The sequence below is a fragment of the Petaurus breviceps genome, unplaced genomic scaffold (assembly GCF_028583685.1).
Source record: "Petaurus breviceps papuanus isolate PSGF00001 unplaced genomic scaffold, PetGlider_PUasm1.0 187, whole genome shotgun sequence".
NCBI classification, from domain to species: domain Eukaryota; kingdom Metazoa; phylum Chordata; class Mammalia; order Diprotodontia; family Petauridae; genus Petaurus; species Petaurus breviceps.
This window is the reverse complement of record NW_027185799.1, coordinates 15348719-15367244: the sequence shown is the minus strand read 5'-3', so window position 1 is coordinate 15367244 and position 18526 is coordinate 15348719. Positions and strand designations below refer to the sequence as shown.

General features: G+C 35.0%; 1 protein-coding gene across 8 annotated transcripts in view; it reads right to left on the bottom strand.

Annotated features, from left to right (window-relative positions):
• Window positions 1–18526, bottom strand: part of ZDHHC21 (zinc finger DHHC-type palmitoyltransferase 21) — a 66381-nt gene that overhangs the window by 17642 nt on the left and 30213 nt on the right. For all 8 annotated transcript variants that reach the window (XM_069090696.1, XM_069090697.1, XM_069090694.1 and 5 more), the window contains one exon: window positions 11188–11304. In XM_069090696.1, the coding sequence (XP_068946797.1) occupies window positions 11188–11304 (117 nt within the window). The remainder of the gene's footprint in view (window positions 1–11187; window positions 11305–18526) is intronic.

Below are 18526 nucleotides of genomic sequence, written 5' to 3'. Positions count from 1 at the left end.
TTTCTTTGTCACTGGTGTGCTTGGCTCCAAGGGATACAATAATGTATTTCTTAAGCACTTACTATGGGCCAGGAACTGGGCTAAATTATGGGTATACCAATATGAGTAATCAAGATAGTTCTACCCTCTACAACTCCTATTCAAACATGGGAAAACAGCACATAAAGGAAAACTGAAAACCAGGGGTGAGGGTGGAGGAAAGGAATGGCAGATACCCCATAAAATAAGGCATCTGGTGAGGAGGTGAATTCCAGAGAGTAGGTCAATCAAGGTCTTTCCTGAAATACAGGGAAATCATAAAAAATAACTTCCTCCCAAGACAAGATAGGAAGATTGTATAAAACACATTCATTTTATGTATAAATTATACTTTATATATATGAACATATATGTACAAATTATACTTAATACGGAAATGGATAATGAAAATAGTACTAATATCTGAAATGGTTTTGGAAAGGAGATGAGCATACTTAGACTAGAATCGTGAAAAGCCTTTTTTGAGCTAAATAGAATGAATCCAACAAGCAGACCTTTTATTATACCAAAACAGAATAATTCTAAAAAGTTGATATTTGTGATAACCATTACAAATGTATTCTCTCTCAGTATCTGACAAAAAAAGGAAGCGAGAGGTGGCTAGATGGCACAGTGATTAGAGCACTGGCCCTGGAGTTATTAGGAGGCCCTGAGTTTAAATCCGGCCTCAGACAGTTAACACAAAAGCTAGCCGTGTAATCTTGGACAAGTCACTTTATCCCAATTGCCCTCCAAAAAGCAAAAACAAGACAAAATAAAACAAAAAAAAGGAAGTGGAAGATAATCTCAGGACTTGTACATAACCACACATGTGGCAGCTGTAGCAACAGGAAGAATTACAGGAAGAAATTCAGTAGGGCTAACCAGGAATGCTCCCAAGGATAGACATTAAATTCAACCATGACAGAAGAGATTTTAGTATTAATGAAGGTAAGCAGAAAGATATCAGATTATATCAATTTCTAGCTATACACATAGTAGAAAACAAAAACACTACACACTCCAATTTATGACAAAAAGGAGGAAGACATGGAAAGGAAGTCGGAAAAGAAAAGCATATCATAAATTCTACATTATCTTAATCAGTAACTGAAAGCAAGGGATCACAAGATTATGGCAAGACAGGAGTCAAAAGAACACAGAGAACAAAACAAACAATTCTCTATCAATCAAGATGTTACAACGAATGTTACAAAGACTTGAGAAGAAATCAGAGATGAGAAATTAGCCCTAAGGGGAACATTAGAAATTTCTGTTCTCTTGTAGGGTCACAAGAAATCCAATACAAAGAAATTGCAAGTTAGATCAAATGAGAAACAGAAAGTATGTACAATGTTAATATACTAATCAACAGAAAAGTTATATTTAGGGAAGTGACAAACTTTAGCCTCTCCAAAAAACTGAAAAATGGCAAAGCAAGATAAGATCTAAAATAATTGGCTCAAATTCTTCACAATGACACATTAATAGCAACACACTTTACCAGGTTCCTCTCTACAACAAGCCAGATCCTCTCTCTCTCAACAGAAGGCACATCCCATATTTAATACCAAAAGAAGAGAATATCATTGACCCTTTCAAATGTGGGAAAATTACATATTTATATATTTAATACAAAGCATCCACAATTTGTTTCACTCAAAAAAAATATCTAAACACTTATAAGAAAATAATAACTAAATGAGGAACAAAAAAAGGGCATGCCTTAAAGTTCCTGGGCTATGAAGAACAATTCATTATTTTTTTAATGACAAGTTAGTCAAAAGCACTGTAACATAGTATAAGTGTTATCTTTATTATCACATTATTATCTATCTTGATCATCATAAAGCCTTTGGCTTAGTGGAGCACTTAAGGCTTAGTAACATACTGAAAATATATAAAACAGATCCAAGTACTGTGAAAACATTATAAAATTTAATATACACATCAAAAATGGCTCTATTTAAAACACACCACCAACACAATAATGTCAATAATTGACAAAATGTGGCATTTCATCAGGTAGACTGTATAAATATGCTATGGTTCTACCTAGACTTAAATCCATTATTACTCCTGAGCTGAAGTAGATATGGCCTTAAAGTCAAAGAGGAGCAGTATTAAAACATATTAGTCATGTGATACAGATATATAACTTTGTATCATGGAAAAGGGGATTAAACTTAGTCGTCTTGGCCACTGATTGCAAAACTAGGAAAAGAGAATAGAAGCTGCAGAGACAGACTTGAATTTCAATTCAATCCAAGACGTTGATAAGCACCTATGCCAGGCACTATTTCAGGCACAAAGAATACCAAGAGGCTAAAATAAAACTGTCCCTGCCCTCAAGGAACTTCTATTCTACTGGAGGTGGACACAGGAAGTATATCAATGAGTAAATACTAAATATAAATACAAAGTAATTTTGAGGAAGATGAGGAGAAGCTAAGAGGAGGTACTTGAGCTCAGTGTTGAAGAGGGCGAAGGATCTGAAGCAGCAAGTGAAGAAAAAGAGCATTCTAGATATAGGAACTGCAAGAGGACAGATTGGCTGAAATACAATAGTGCTTTAGGAGAAGAAATGTAAAATCAATATAGAAAGATTGCTATCAGAATGTTAAGAGCTTTATCTGCCAAACAGAGTACCTTGTATATATCACCCTATAGGTGTGTGTGTGTGTGTATAGTGTGTGTGCGCGCACACACACACACATATAACCTTATAGGTGATAGGAAGCCACTGAGCAAGGGTGGCCAGCCATGGTCTGATATGCGCTTTACAGAAACCAATTTGGTAGCTGGTGAAAACCCTAATAACAACGATTAAAGCTGGCCAAAAGTGTTTCCTTGATAAGTAGTTGGATTCCAAGTCGCTAGAAGTCTTTAAGCAGAAGCTGAACAATTATTTTCAGGGATGCTGCAGAAGAAATTCATAGCCAATTATGGGTTGGACCATATGACCTTTGATTTAGATTTTTAAATCTCTTAGATTCTTAGTCTCTGATTTAAAAAAAAAATTCTGATATATTTTTAATATTACTAAATAAGTATTACATACGGCATATAGAAAATAACAATATCAGGAACTAAAACTTAATAGTTAATAACGAAAGATCATTTTTATATAATAACATTTCTAATAATGTTATATATTATTTTATATTACATTACTTGCATTATATTTATAGTTAACTTTATATGTAATCTTATAATTGTAGAAATGTAATGCATTTTCACGGAAAGCTGTCTTTTTCCCTGAAGGCTTAGTAAAGTAAAAAGCTTATTTATGCCTATGAAAAACTGAACACAAACACTGCCACACTTATTCCAAATCCTCAATGAATTAATGAATTTTCCCTATAAACTACTTCACTGGTGATCTCATCAGCTCCCCTGGATTTAATTACCATCTCTATGTTGATGATTCCCAAATGTATGTATCTATGCTTCCCTAATCTCTCTGCTGACCTCCAAATGCCTTTCAGATATCTCAAACTAGATGTCAAATAGACATCTTAAACTCAAATGTCCAAAACTGAACTCATTATCTTTCCCTCCAAAGTCTTCCCCTTGGTTCACCTTTCCTGTTACTGTAGAGGGTAACACAATCCTCCCAGTTCCTTGGGCTCCCAATCTAGGTGTTATTCTCAATTCCTCACTATCTCTCATCCCCACCAAACACATAAACTCTTGCCAAGGTCTGTTGATCCTACCTTCACAACATCTCTCTAATATGCCCCCTACTTTCCTCTGACACTGCCACCACTCTAGTGCAGGCCCTTATGCCTGAGGTTTGTCTACTCCAATCTATTCTTCATTCTGCCACCAAAGCAATTTTGCTAAAGCACAGGTTCATGTAATATGGTGCCCTTTCCTTCCCCCCCTCACTAAATAAACTCCATTGGCTCCCTATCACCTGTAGGATCAAACACAGAATGTTCTGTTTGGTATTCAAAGTCCTTTATCAATTAGCCTCCCTCCTACCTTCTTATACCTTATACCCTTTCAATCTTTTTATACCTTACCATGTATGCTTTGATCCAAGATACTGACTTCCTGGCTGTCCCACAAACAAAACACTCCAATCTCAGCTCCAGGTATTTTCTCTGGCTGTCCTCCATCCTTGAAATGCTCTACCTCCTCAACTCTGGTTACTGACATCCCAGGTTTCCTTGAAGTCTCAACTAAAATCCATTTACTAGAGGCAGCCTCCTCCAATTCCTCTTGATTCCAGTTACTTCCCTCTTTTATTTATTTCCTATTTATCCTGTTATAGCTTCTCTGTATATATCTGTTTGCTTGCTGTCTCACCTGTTTGACTGTGAGCTCGAGACCGGGGGGCTGTCTTTTGCCTCTTTCTGTAGCCCTAGCACTTATTAGTACAATGCCTGTCACATAGCAAGCACTTACTAAATGTTCACTGACTGACTGAGAATGAAGAGGAAGTGTGATTTTTAAAGGAAATAAGAAAATATAACCTTTAAATTTAGAGCACAAGCTGTTTCCTCACAGTACAAAGAAAGGACAAAAACTGTCCCCTGATATCATATTTGGAGTATCATGAATTGCCTTTCCTCATTTATGAGCTATTTATCATGCTGTAATAATCGTTGCACTTTTTAATTCTTGCCATTTTTTACAACAGGGCTTTCTTGATTCTATTCCTCCTCGTCAACATTTTAAAGTTCTTTGAGGACAGATATCATTTCATTTTTTCTTTGTGTTCTCAGTGCCTAAAACAGCATCTGGAGTACTGTAGGTACTTAATAAATTCAATAAACATCACTTACAAAGAATCAGCCATTGTGCAAAGCCCTACGAAATACAAAGAAAGACAAAAACATAGCAATGCCAATAAGGTTACATTTTTTAAAATGAAATGAATTGATTTACAATAGTTTCAATATGCAAAATGAGATCTCTATTTTTGGACAGGTCAGTGTGCAAATTTGTTTTGCTTCACTATATATACTTGTTGCAAGAGTTTTGTCCTTATTTTTATTTGGGGGGCAATGAAAGGGAGAAAAAATTCAAGTACCTTCCTCACAACAATCTTATCAGGTTAAATAGTGCTAGCAATATTACCTCTATTTCACAAAGAGTGAATGGAAGCTCATAAAGGTAAGATAACTTGCACAAGGTCACATGGTTAGTGTCAGAGAAGGAAACTAAATTCAGGTACATGTAAAAAAGTAGTCTGTCAGCTTATTTTTTAAAAATCTGTGTAAATCAGAAATTATTTATTTTAATATTGATTTTTTTCTCCAGAAATTAAGCACGAAAACATCAATTATATAATATTGACTTTATTTCTTTTGCTCATGATGATTTTGTTTCTTTTATACTTCTCTTCTGATCTGGAATTTTATCTTTTTTTTAAAAATGGGATGGGAGCAAGTAGGTGGCGCAGTGAATAGAGTACTGACCCAAGAATCAAGAGGACATGAGTTCAAATCTGGCCTCAGACACTTAACATTTACTAGCTGTGTGACCTTGGGCAAGTCACTTAACCTCAACTGCCTTGCCTTCCCCCCCAAAATGGGATCTGAACAGTATGAGTTTAAAATAATAAAGTGACTGTAAATTATGTTTAGAATGGAACATTATTTCCAGATTTTAAAAAAAAGGAAAAAACTAAAACCCACCTCTACCTTTGATTATAAATGTTCTTGTGATAAACAGGAAGTTATTTTAAAGTAACAAGGTTTAATATGCTTTTAAGGTGCAGAATTGATAGTTCCTCCTCAAAGTTATACAGCTAATAATGAAACATCTGTCTAGCTCAAGGTAGGTACTTAGTAAATAAATACTTAGTAATTAATGAGGGTCATAATAACATAGAATAACAAGACCAGAAGGGCCTTAATACCATCTAGTCTAACCCCCTCATCTTGCAGATGAGGAAACTGAGGCACAAAGACTTTGTTATTTGCCCAGATCACAAAAATTAGTACTAAGGAGAGTTGGGATTCAAACTTGAGCACTAAGACTTCAAATATGGCACTCCTTCCTCTGTATCACAGAATGGAAATATGTGAAGCTTTCTGAATATGGGTCTGTAATGACAGATAAGAATAAAACTCATTCCACTCTAACCTTCTAATTAAATTTATGTGTGTGTATATATGTGTGTGTGTTTAAGAATCATAACATTAAAAATTGAAAAAATTACAAAAAGGAAAACTTTTTTTGCTTTATTACAGAAAAGTTTCTGTCCAATTAAGCCATGTGATCAAGTTTTTTTTAATTTACTGCAAGAAATATTAAAAATAAAATGAAATCAATGAATCTGATTATTTTTCTAGTTGCTTTCTAATCAGGCAGCTAAATGATTCAGTAAATAGAGCACTGGGCTTAGAGTAAGGAAGACATGAGCTCGAATTTCACCTCAAGACATTGTGTGACTTTAACCCCTCTGTCTCTGTTCATCTGCAAAATGGGGATAACAGCACCTGCTTCAAAGGGTTGTCATGAGAACCAAATGAGATACCATGTGTAAAGTATTTTGTAAGTTGTAAATTGCTATATGCTAGCTATCATTTAATCAGACACATTTTTATCACACTGAGCAAATAAAAGCATTTTAAATACAGTTTCATATAGAAATATTTTAATACAGATTAAAAACATTTCAACCTCTAATGATTTTTGGTGAAAGCATGAGAAAGTGATGAAGTTTCATATACCTATAAATACATGTATGTAATAGAAATATTTCAAAATGTAGGTATTTACAGTTACTGGCAAAGTACCATAAAATTTAATTTAAAAATCCTTGAATTATTGTGCATTTTATTTTATGTGGCATTTTGAATGTAAACAGAGTAAGAATAAGACACAGAAAATTCTGATCTTTGCTATATCACAAAAAAAAAATTAAAAATCACTGCTTCATCTGTTTTCCTAGGTTTTCTGGGATGATCAGATTTTTTTTCTTTTTGTAGAAGAAAAATATAATTCACAAAAAAATCTCTATAGACTATTATTAAAATATTTTTAAGGTTTTAGATGAAAGAATTGTAGAGTATTGCTACACAGTAGTATAGGTAAGCTATATTCAACATAATAAACATGTTTTTCATATATGCAAAGCTAATATGGGGATCAACATGCCCAACATAATTTATAGATTATATCAAATGAATATTGCTAATTTGCCACCCTAATTCTGTGATACAGATGGGAAACTTTAATTATGAAGATTAATAATATTTATATTACGTAGTTGTATACATATATGTGTGTGCGTGTATGAAAAGCCAGTTAGCACACGTGTGAAAAGTCTAAACCAATGATAAATCATTTGTATATAGATGGTATCTTTAATATCTTCTTTTTTTTATTTTTTGGAGGGGGCAGGGCAGGGCAGTTGGGGTTAAGTGACTTGCCCAATGTCACACGGCTAGTAAGTGTTAAGTGTCTGAGGCTGGATTTGAACTCAGGTCCTCCTGACTCCAGGGCTGGTGCTTTATTCACTGCACCACCTTGCCGCCCCCTAATATCTTCTTTTAATTTTTTTTTAAGCAATTGGGGTTAAGTAACTTGTTCAAGGTTACACGGCCAGTTATTTCTGAGTGTGGTGCTGAGTGTCTGAGCCCGGGATTCGATCTCCAGGTCGTCCCAACACTGGAACCGGTGCTCTTACTCGCTGAGCCACCTGGCCACCCCCTCCCCTAATATCTTCTTAAGAAAATATTTACTGAGCTATTTAGGTACCAACTACTGTCTCACTGAAGAGAAATTAACACTTAGCAACTGAACTAAGAGAGTTAAGAAGAAATAATATTATCTTTAATCCAAAAGGGAGCCTGCCCAAGTGAGATGAAATTAAAATGCCAAAAATGTATCTATCTTAAAAAATTTAAGTTTTGACAAAGCGGGCACTAAACACCTTTTCTATGTTTTTTAATCATTGCAAAAAGGACTAAGTATCAAAAAGTATCAGAATTAATACCTGCGCTGAACACTAAACGTTCCTACAAGGAAGTTAGCTTCAGAAGCAGAATCCTGCTACCCAAGAATTCAGTGTCAGAGACATCATCAGGTTGCTTTACCACTAACTCCCAAAGCCCCTAAGCTATTATACTGTTCCCTCCCTACCTTAGTAACTGAGAAAACAACCACTAACTTCATTCTACATTTTCAGGATTGATATTCAATAGTGTTGACATTATTACTGTACACTATGAAGACTAGTATTTGATTAAAAAAAAAAAAGCCTGACAGTGTTCATCACTTTGTGAACACCACTGCCAAGTCATCACACACCAGAACTAGTATATAACTTCTAAAAAGAATAAGCAAATTGGGGTAGCTAGACTAGGATCTATGATCCTAAGTCTAGACAAGTTCAAAAGTAAGTAGAACAGCAAAGTGAAAATAATTGCCAGTAAACAAGACTAGGAATATGTTTGTAGGACATAATACTGTGACTTTTCAGACTACCTTGAAAATGTGTAAAAATAATCATTCCTAAGCTTTAATAAGAATGTATGAAACCTGAATCTTGTTTAGTATTTAAACATCAAAATAATCAGAGGTAATCCTTTAAAACTGGGGTTCAGATTAGTCTATGCAGATAAAATGAAAAACATCTGGCAGCATTATGTGGAGACAGACCTTTTTTAACTTTGAAAAGGAGATTAGTAAATCTGTTATTTTAAAGTTTGAGTAATTTTTAATTATTTTGTCTGGGTCACAGATAATTTGTTTTTGCTGGGTCATATAATGACATCAAAGGATCACTGCCAAAATAATTACCCTGTTATCTTCCACTAGTCATAGGAAAATAGTATTTTCCTGCTTTTATACCAAGAGAGAAATCTCTAATTTGTATCACGTGGTTATTTATAATGAAAATTCACATAAAGTAAGAATTTGCCTTTAAAGAGTAGCTTTTATTTATTCATTCCTTCCCTCATTTATTTATTTGCTAAGCAATGGGAGACCATATGGGCCACAAGAACCTGGAAAGATGGGTAATGCTAGTATCATTATTCACATTTTAATGTTCAGTAAACTGAGACTTAGATTAAATAACTTGCACATAGTCACACAGCTAGTACCAAAGTGGAATAGAAACCACATATCTTAATTCTCAAGTGAACACTCTTTTGGCACTAAAGCATTTGAGGTAGTTTAGTAAAGCCACTTAAAAGTACAAGAGTACCTGAAGAATTTTTTATTCTTGTCTGGGACTTCCTAGTATAGGAATTCCATTCATGAAGATTTAGGAGAAAAGACCTAGGAAATTGTCTGAGATCCAGAGTAGTTAAATGCCTTGTCTGAGATCACACAGTAACTGTAAGAAGTGGGATCTGAATCTGGGTGTCCCTGGCTCCTAGCTTCAAATTCTGTCCACTATTCCACACTGGCTCTATTATTTAAAAGTAAATATACTATAAATCAAGTAGGAATTTGAATTTTAAACCCTTGTGCTGTGAACAACAATTACTAATATAAGACTAGTCTTTCCACGTAGAACATCTAGAGGCTGAGACACAAAATGATTACTGTTCAACTTATTTCCAACATATATTTAGATTTCCCTTCAAAGCTTTTTCATCTCCCTACTCAAGAATTTAGCATTTTTATTCAAGTCAGTCTGCTGAAGTATCATTTGACTTGCTAAATCAAATCTCAAGGTGCTAGCTCATTCAATTTCTTCTATCTACAACACATCTCACCTTCTCCTCTCCACTAATTACATCGAATACTTATATTGTGCTACTCAGAAGTTTCTGCCATAAGACTTAGTCTTCTCAGTCCTGGTCCAGTTCTATCATGTCCACTTATTTCTACTTTTCAGGCACTAGCAACTGGGAGAGGGTTTTATGAAGAAGACGGTGACCGTGCTGCTTCTTAAGTCAGAGATGGAATCTATGAGAAGGAAAGAAGGGAGTGTATTCCAAGAGGGTGGAACAGCCACTACAAAGGCATGGAGACAAGGCTATCAATGTGTGAGAAACAAAAAGAAGACCATTTTGGTGGTATCACAGAATACAGGAAAGTAAAGGCTAGAAAGACAGACGGGGATCAGGTTGTGAAGGGAATTAAAAACTAAACAAAAGAGTTTATATTTTATTTTAGAAGCAAGAAGAAGTTCCTTAAGGCAGGAGTCACGTGGTCAGATCTATGCTTAAGGAAAAAATTTTGACAGAAGTCTATAAGAAGGACTAGAATGCTAAGAGACTTGAGACAAGGAGATCAGTTAAGAAGATGTTTCAATAATCTAGGTGAGGTGATAGGAAGGTGATAACTAAGGTGGTAGCTGTGTGAGTATAAAGAATAGGCTGGAAGCAAGAAACGATGTAGAAACAGAAATAGCAATATATGGCAACTGAGTTGATACGTGGAGTAAATGAGAGTGAGGAGAGTAATGCCAAAGTTATTAACCTGGGAGATGGAAGGATGATGATGCCTTTGACAGAAACAGGGTTTCTGGGTTTAGAGGGAAAAGATTTTAAGTTTGAGATTTCTCTGGGACATAATAGGCAATCGTGATCCAGAACCAAAGCTCAGGTGAGAGGTTCTGTATTTGTTTCAAGCTCTTATTTTCTAATCTGTGGTACAGTTATTGTATGGCATTGTGTATTTGCTCATGTGTCTTATCTTCCCTGTTGTAAGCTCCATGAGGGCCAAGACAGCATCTTAATCATCTCTAATCACCTCTAGTATCTAGCACATTGTTTTCATATAGGACTTTAAAATTATTGGAGAATAAATAAAAGGAGACAGCATTTTGGTAAACATGCTATACAGAAAAAACAGCAAACTGAAATAAAAACATGCTAACTTGAAAAAAATCACAAAGGAAAATATACCCTTACAAAGTATATGAGTGATAACAATTCTGAATTCAACTGTCCACCACTATTTATACTTTAAATTACTCAAGTTGAAGTGAAATAATAAAGAAACATAATCAAATAGGTTACAAACCAATTGAATCAATAATCTTTTATTATTTACTAAGATGTTCTATCACCAATTTGTTTTTTTCAAGTAACTCTATACTTAGGAATATAATCTATCAAACCTATATTTAATAAAGAAAACAGCCAATTTTTAAAATGTAAGTTACAATAAGCTTTTCATTCATTAATGTTCACAATGTTATTTTACTTGGAAAAACATCTGTCAAAAAAAAAACCTTTTCATACTTACAGTGATGATGCCAATTAGTTGTGTATAAAAGAGTCCAGTTATTCCAACTAACATAGTTATTCCCATGAAAGCAGCTAGTCTCATTATGGCCAATTCATGTCTAACTAAAAAGAGATCCTGAAAAGAATGGAAGAGAGAAACACACTTTTAAAAAAGTAATCTGAGGAATCACAGAAAGCAGTACTAATGTTCAATAGCTGAATCACAACACTTTTGCAGATTATTTTAAAGCAAAATCTTATTTTATGCATTAGACTCTACTAAGTTAACATAAAAAATTGAGACTGGTTTGAAAATCTTCTCAAATTATACTATGTGGCAGATAAAAATTGCGATTTTTCGATGTTATCACGCCAAAAATCCAAATCCAGTATAGTGTGGTGGAATGATCACTGGTTCTATAATAAGTGAACATGGCTGTGGAATCATATCTTGGCCATTTACCCACACATGACTTTGGACAAATCAATATTTCTGATTCTCAGTTTTCTTATTTATAAAACAAGGGAGTTAAACTAGATGACATGTCAGTTTCCCTCTAGCTCTATATGTATGATCTTATACTTCATTCTCACTTATTCTGGATAGAGATTCAACTGAACCTATTAGCAACAAAGGTTACTAAGTGCATTCTTTAATTCTTAACCCCTTAAATGATCTGTGATGTCACTTGTCTAGACAACCCTCCAAGGAAGTAGATTGTAATTTAGCTATGGCTTAGAGAAGCTTTTATCCTTATAGTCCTGTAAGACTGGTAGCATTCATATAATTATTTACATTTTTTTAATAAACTGAAAAGACACAAAAGTTAAGTGATTTGCACAAGGTCACCGAAGTAGTTGTGTGGGAGGTGGGATTTGAACATGATCGTTTTCCAAGTTCAATGTTCTTTCCACTACATAAAACTGCTTCTCCTTAAGACCTCTGATCTTCCAGCTCTAAATCCTACTAATTAGTATTTTTGTTTGTTTGTTTCTCTCCTGCCAAATCTAATTTGGCAAATGTAATAACCTTTTCTTCATTCTTGAACTCTCTGTAATCTTGGACACCCTCCACCCCCTTTTCTCCTCGATATTCTTCTCTCTAGGTTTTCATGACGCTGCTCTCTTCTAGTTATCTTCCTAACTGTCTGACAGTTCTCTCTCTGTCTTTTTCTGGATTTTCATACAGGTCATGCCCACGAATGGTAATATCCCCTGAGGCTCAAGTCTAGGCCCTCTTTTCTTCTCCCTCTATAATATTCTGTATGGTGAGTGATTTCATTAGCTACCATGGATTCAATTATCATCCCTATACAGGTGATTCTCAGGTTTATTTATCCAGACCTAATCTCTCTCCTGACATTAGTCTCACAGTTCTTAGCTATCTGAACATCTCAAACTAGATGTTCTGTAGACATCTTAAAATCACCATGTCCAAAACTGAATTCATTATCTCCTCCCCCCTCCAACAAACCTTTCTCTCTTTCTAACCTCTCTATTATTATTGAAGGCACCACCATCTTCCCCATTAACCAGGCTCGAAAGATGCCCCCTTGACTCCTCACTTTTAACGTTTCTCCTCACTCTTACCATGTCCAATCTGTTGTCAAGTACAGCCAATTCTCCCTTTACAAAGTCTCTTGTATATATATGTTCCCTTCTCTCCTTTTACACTAGCATCACTATGGTGCAAATACTCATCACCTCATGCCTTGACTATTCCAATTCCAGTTGGTCTCCCTGCCTTGAGAAGCTCCCACTCCATGCCTCCTGCATTCAGGTTTTGAAGCAATCTTCCTAAAGTGTAGGTTTGATTGAGCATTTGACCAAGGTCTACCCCTACCCCTACTCAATAAATTCCAAAGCCTCCCTATTAATTTCATGATCAAATGTAAACTCCTTTATTTGGCATTTAAAGTGCTTAACAGCCTGGCCCATTCCTACCTTTCCAATCTTCTTATATTTTCCTCCTTTCTAAATACTCTAGAATCCAGCTACACTGGCCTAGTTGCAGCTACTCCTCACACATTACCATCCAGCTCCCAGCCCCATGCCTGCAATAACTGTCCCCCAGGCCTCCTGCCTCTTTTCTGCCCTGGCTTCCTTCAAGAATCAGTTTAATTTCCTACCTTCTATAGGAGTTCCTTCTGTACCCCACTGCTCCACCACTTTTCCCTCCCTGGCCACTATCACATTCCATCTAGTCTGTATATATCTTTTATGTATGTAATAAATAACTACATCTCACCCATTAAAATCTGAGTTCCTTTAAGGCAAGGACAGTGTTTTTGCTTTTTTTTATTCCTAGTACTTAGCACAATGCCCAATACACCTTAAGTGCTTAATAAATGCTTGTTGACTGATTAGTTTTAGGAACTCTAGTACAACACAAAAGGTTATTAATGAACCTATTGGGACTTTAGTGACTGAGAGCTAGAGTCATTAATTCAATGACCCTGTGTCAACACTGATAAAAGCAATCAATTCAGAGAACAACACTTAAATTCTGGCTATGGTAAACCTAGTAGCCAGCTGAATGAATCAAAATATAAATTCTGAAGCCAGTGCATAGATGTCCATTTCTCCACATCTTCACTTCTCTCCATACTAAAAGGCAGCAGGCAAAAAGTTGTTCATAGATCAGAGGATCATTGAGTTAGAGTGGTAAGAGGCCCTTCTAAACCTTCCATGGCTAACTCCTTTATTTTAGAAATATTAGAATACTAAGGCTTCAAGATTTTTTTAATTTTTGTGTATGTGTAGATTACTTAAACCTCCACTTTCTATGACTATAGGAATGACCTTCACAAGTTATTCTTCTTCTTGTGAACACTTTTTACTACTATTTGATAAAATCTAATCATCAAAATAGTTCTTCAACAGTTGTGGAAGTTACAATGATATTATTCAGATCTCTATGAATGTAGTTGTAGAAAAATGGCTTTTAATTTTATGGCTGAGTCTATAGTAAAGAAAACTTTGAATTTTTAGAAATTTCATGATATAAGAAATTTCAATTAATGTAGAAAGAAACATGAAGCATTTTACCCTCCACTTTCTTTTCTCATAAGATTAGGAAGTATGATATATTAAAAACCATAATTCTGTCTACAGTGGAGATGGTAAAACCCATTTAATTTCCTCCAACAAATGCCAACCACACCTATGTAGCCAACAGCATAGAGTTTAACTGAGAACATAAAAATGAGTGATTTTTATGTAATGCATTTTCATGCATCCCAATTCTAGTATTTTGAAGATGTCTTTCATTACTGCACATATAAAAGTATCAATACTTTTTAGTTCTTTCTGTCAATTCTAAAGATTAATATAAAATTAATATTAATATAAAATATAAATATTTATAACTTTATTTGTAAATTCATTTATATACATTTCATGAGCATTTATTTAAATCTGTTTATATAATTTATCTAAAATAAAGGCCAATATTTAAATTCTGAACTAAAGAAAAACATTTATACATGATGATTAAAAGATCGTTTAAAAATATAATGAAAATAAACATATCCATCTTCCTCATAAAACAAAGGACTAAAAAACCCTATTGCATTAATTATGTTAAAAAGAAATTGTACTGTTTAAGAACAAGATAAAATTTAGTCTTAAGTTCAATTTAAAAAATATAGCAACATTTAAAATAAACAACCTACCCTTTTTGCCTACTATAGGCAAACAAGAGGAAATTCATGTTGATGCTAAATTGATTTTTAAAGGATAACATCTACAGTGGCAAAGATAAGCCCTTCTAGGCCTGTAATCAGCCACCTTTTCTTGTCTGTTTCCACACTATCACAAGCAGAGGAAGGCATTCTTGCCAGACTCTACATTAGAAGCAAAAATGGACTTTTGATGAACGTGCGCCCCCTAGAGGACTAAACCCCTCACAGCCACTGCTACACCCTCATTCCAACACTGATTTCCAATTTAACCAACAAGTCATTTAAGTCCCTACTTTTTTGTTGAGGCACCTAAGAGTTAAGAACATTTTTACGACTATGAGCAACTTAAACTAATGTAAAGGAGTACCAATTTTAACTTTATGATAATATTTGCTGTCTTATTACAATGCACAAATGGTTTTATTTTTACCACATTTACTCACTTTCTACCCTTCCCCCAAAACCACTTTCCTATTTTAAAGAAAGTTTTCTTTTCATGATTTCATCCCAATCAGGCTGGTAACAACAGTAATATTGAACCTCCAAAGGTTTGAAAAACCAGATGATTTACAATCCTGACAATTAACATCATTAATGCCCACAAATTTCTTTTGCAATAGATATTAACTAGTATTTATATACTGCTTTAACATTTGCAAAGAGATTTACACAACTGTGGTACTTAAGTGCTAATATTACTCTCATTTTCCAAATGAAGAAAGTGAGGCTGACAGAGATTAAATGATTTGCCCAGCATCATGAAGATAGTAAAAATATGAGGCAGATTTTGAACTCAGGTCTTCCTGATACTAGGTCCACCACCTGGCTGGTGGGATGGGGAATCCTTCTTATATTAGGTGTCAGAGAAGGAAGAGGAACAAGTTTGTGTGTATCAATGGAGGTCACATGGTAAAAATGTAGGGTTGGGTTTTTTTTATTTTTGAGAAAAATATAAAATACTCCATTAGCTTGTTTTTAAATTTTGGAGTAAGGAACAAAACTATGTAAAGAATATATTAAATGATATATTTTTTCAAACAAGCAGGACATATAAGGAGAAAGAGATGAACTAGAGGCATGGCAAAATTTGTAGAAAGGAAGAGAAAATGAGACGATGATAAAGTAACATAAAAACAGAGTGGACAGATGGACAAAGAAGGGGGAAATACACAGCACAAAAGTCAGCTATCCACCCTACCCAGATCTATCCACACAACAGTAAGAAAGAGAATGATACGTAAGTAATACATAAAGCCATATTCTGCAACTGACTTCCCTGGAATAACCATCTTTTCTCCTTTACTTTTACCCCTCACCCCATTTTTGTGTTCTTTTAGTACAATGCCACTAAATGCTTTCAATCTGTGCTGCATTTCACAAGTATAGGCATAAATAAGGTGGTCACATTTTGGTAATCTAAGTTTCCATTAATTGAGTGATTTTATTCACAGCATCATGGTGAAATGGGAAGAGTGCTGGATTTGGTATCAATGGATCTGTATTAAATGCAGGCTATGACACTTATAGATGTGAGCTTGGGAAAGTCCTGTAACCTGTTTTGGTCTTTTTTTCCTCAACTAAAAATAAAGGAGTTAGACTAACATCAAAGATTCCTTCCAACTCTCTATGTAATTTCTGTTCCAACTATTTTGAAAATCAAATAGACCTTTGTCCAATGGGTATTTTATAAATCATGATGTGATGTTTTTATAATATTTGGAATATAGAGTATTACTACTTACTTTAACCTTGTGCGACCTTCATTGTTTTATCATTTGAAATAAAAATGAGCTGAAAAGGTGTATCCCTAAAGCTCCTTCCAATTCTAAGTCCTATGATCCTATGAACAATCAGAATGAAAAGACTATTTTACAAAAATTATTTATCAACTTAACTGACAGTCTAAATTTATAGGTTCATTAGAGCCCAATCCATTCAAAGCAGTTCTGTGTTTCTCAATGTTCTGGTCATCATACTGAAGGCAAGAGGACAAGTGAGATGTTTCTGTGTGCTCTTTCATTTTATACCTGGAAATGATTTCATTTTTCTCTTTAAAAATAAAAACAAAAACTTATAGATATATAAACTTTTAGATCTCTATAACCAAAATAAAATCAGGCTATTTACTATTGAGTGAAATGCCCTACATAATCCATATCAAGTCAAGATACTAATTACTCTTGCTCTGGTAAATAGAAAGTAAAACCCTATTAAACTTTGCTTTTTCCATTTCCTGCAATTTTTTTACATGAATTAAGAAAAGTCTTTTCCTTTTACCAGTGTTCACCAAAACAGAAGTATTATAAGAGGGATAAGGGGAACAATCCCAACCACAATAATAAGAACCACATAGCCGAATTCTTAAGATATCTGTAAATTAAAATGTGGCAGCTAACATGAGTTAATAAAAAAGCTATGTTGTTGAGTCATTTCAGTCCTGTCCAACTCTCTGTGACCCTATTTGAGGTTTTTTTGGCAAAGATACTGGAGTGATTTGCCATTTCTTTCTCTAGTTCATTTTACAGATTTGAGGAAACTAAGGCAAATGGCTTTAATTGACTTGCCCAGGGTCACACAACTAGTAAGTGTCTTGAGGCCAAATTTGAACTCAGGTCTTCCTGACTGTAGGCCCAGTACTCTATCCACTCATGAAATCCTGAGAGACAATTTGTGACTCATGAATACTTTGGATACATGATAATGATCTCACAATTTCCATAATCAAGTCCTTCTTGGATTATATCCTTTACAGATACCAAATGCTGAAATAGCTATGTGCCTGACTTGAACTTCATTGCTACTTTCCTCTCATCATTAGTTAAAAGGTGACAGAGTAGAAGCAATGAATTTCTTTTCCCTAGCGGAGAGTAGGGAGGACAGAGGTTATGTTCAGCATGACAATAGCTTTGCAGATGGCAAATAATGATAACTGAAATAATAGAGTAGTGTGGAATTCAAGTCAGGTCTCTCCAAGAGACCTGCATTGCCTCCTTTCCCCAACATGTCTCTGATAAAGTCAGTAATAACCTATCCAAGTCCCCAGTGACTATGAGAGAGAAGACCATAGTCAGTGATTAGTCTACCATAATGCTCAGATATAGACAAATCACTGGGAGCAGACCCAGGAAGAAGGTACTTGACAGCCCTCTCACTAATCCAGTACAGAGACGCCCAGCCTCAGAGCCTAAGCAGCAGGTGGAAGATAAGCTGATACGCTGACCTCTTAGGGCAGCCACGTGTAGCAGAGACAACAAAATGGGTCAGACTGCCTAGGCACTGAGAAAAGGAGCTCACTGCCCATCTCTATCCTAACCCACAAGATCATAAGGCTCAGCCACCCACTGCCATAGCCACACCACATCAAGATCAATCAGCCACTTTTGATTAAATTAAATAGTCATTATGTGACTATGCCATCAAAACATTACACTAAGCACTGGGCATACAAAGATAGATACAATATAGGTTTTTCTATGGACAATTAGCTATACTGTCCACCTTGTGGACATGAGAGATGCATTTGAAAAATACTAGAGGGGCAGCTAGGTGGCACAGTGTATAGAGCATGGGCCCTACGGTGGGGAGGACCTGAGTTCAAATGAGGCCTCAGATACTTACTAGCTGTGTGACTCCAGACAAAAGTCACTTAACACCTAGTGCCTGCCTACACACACA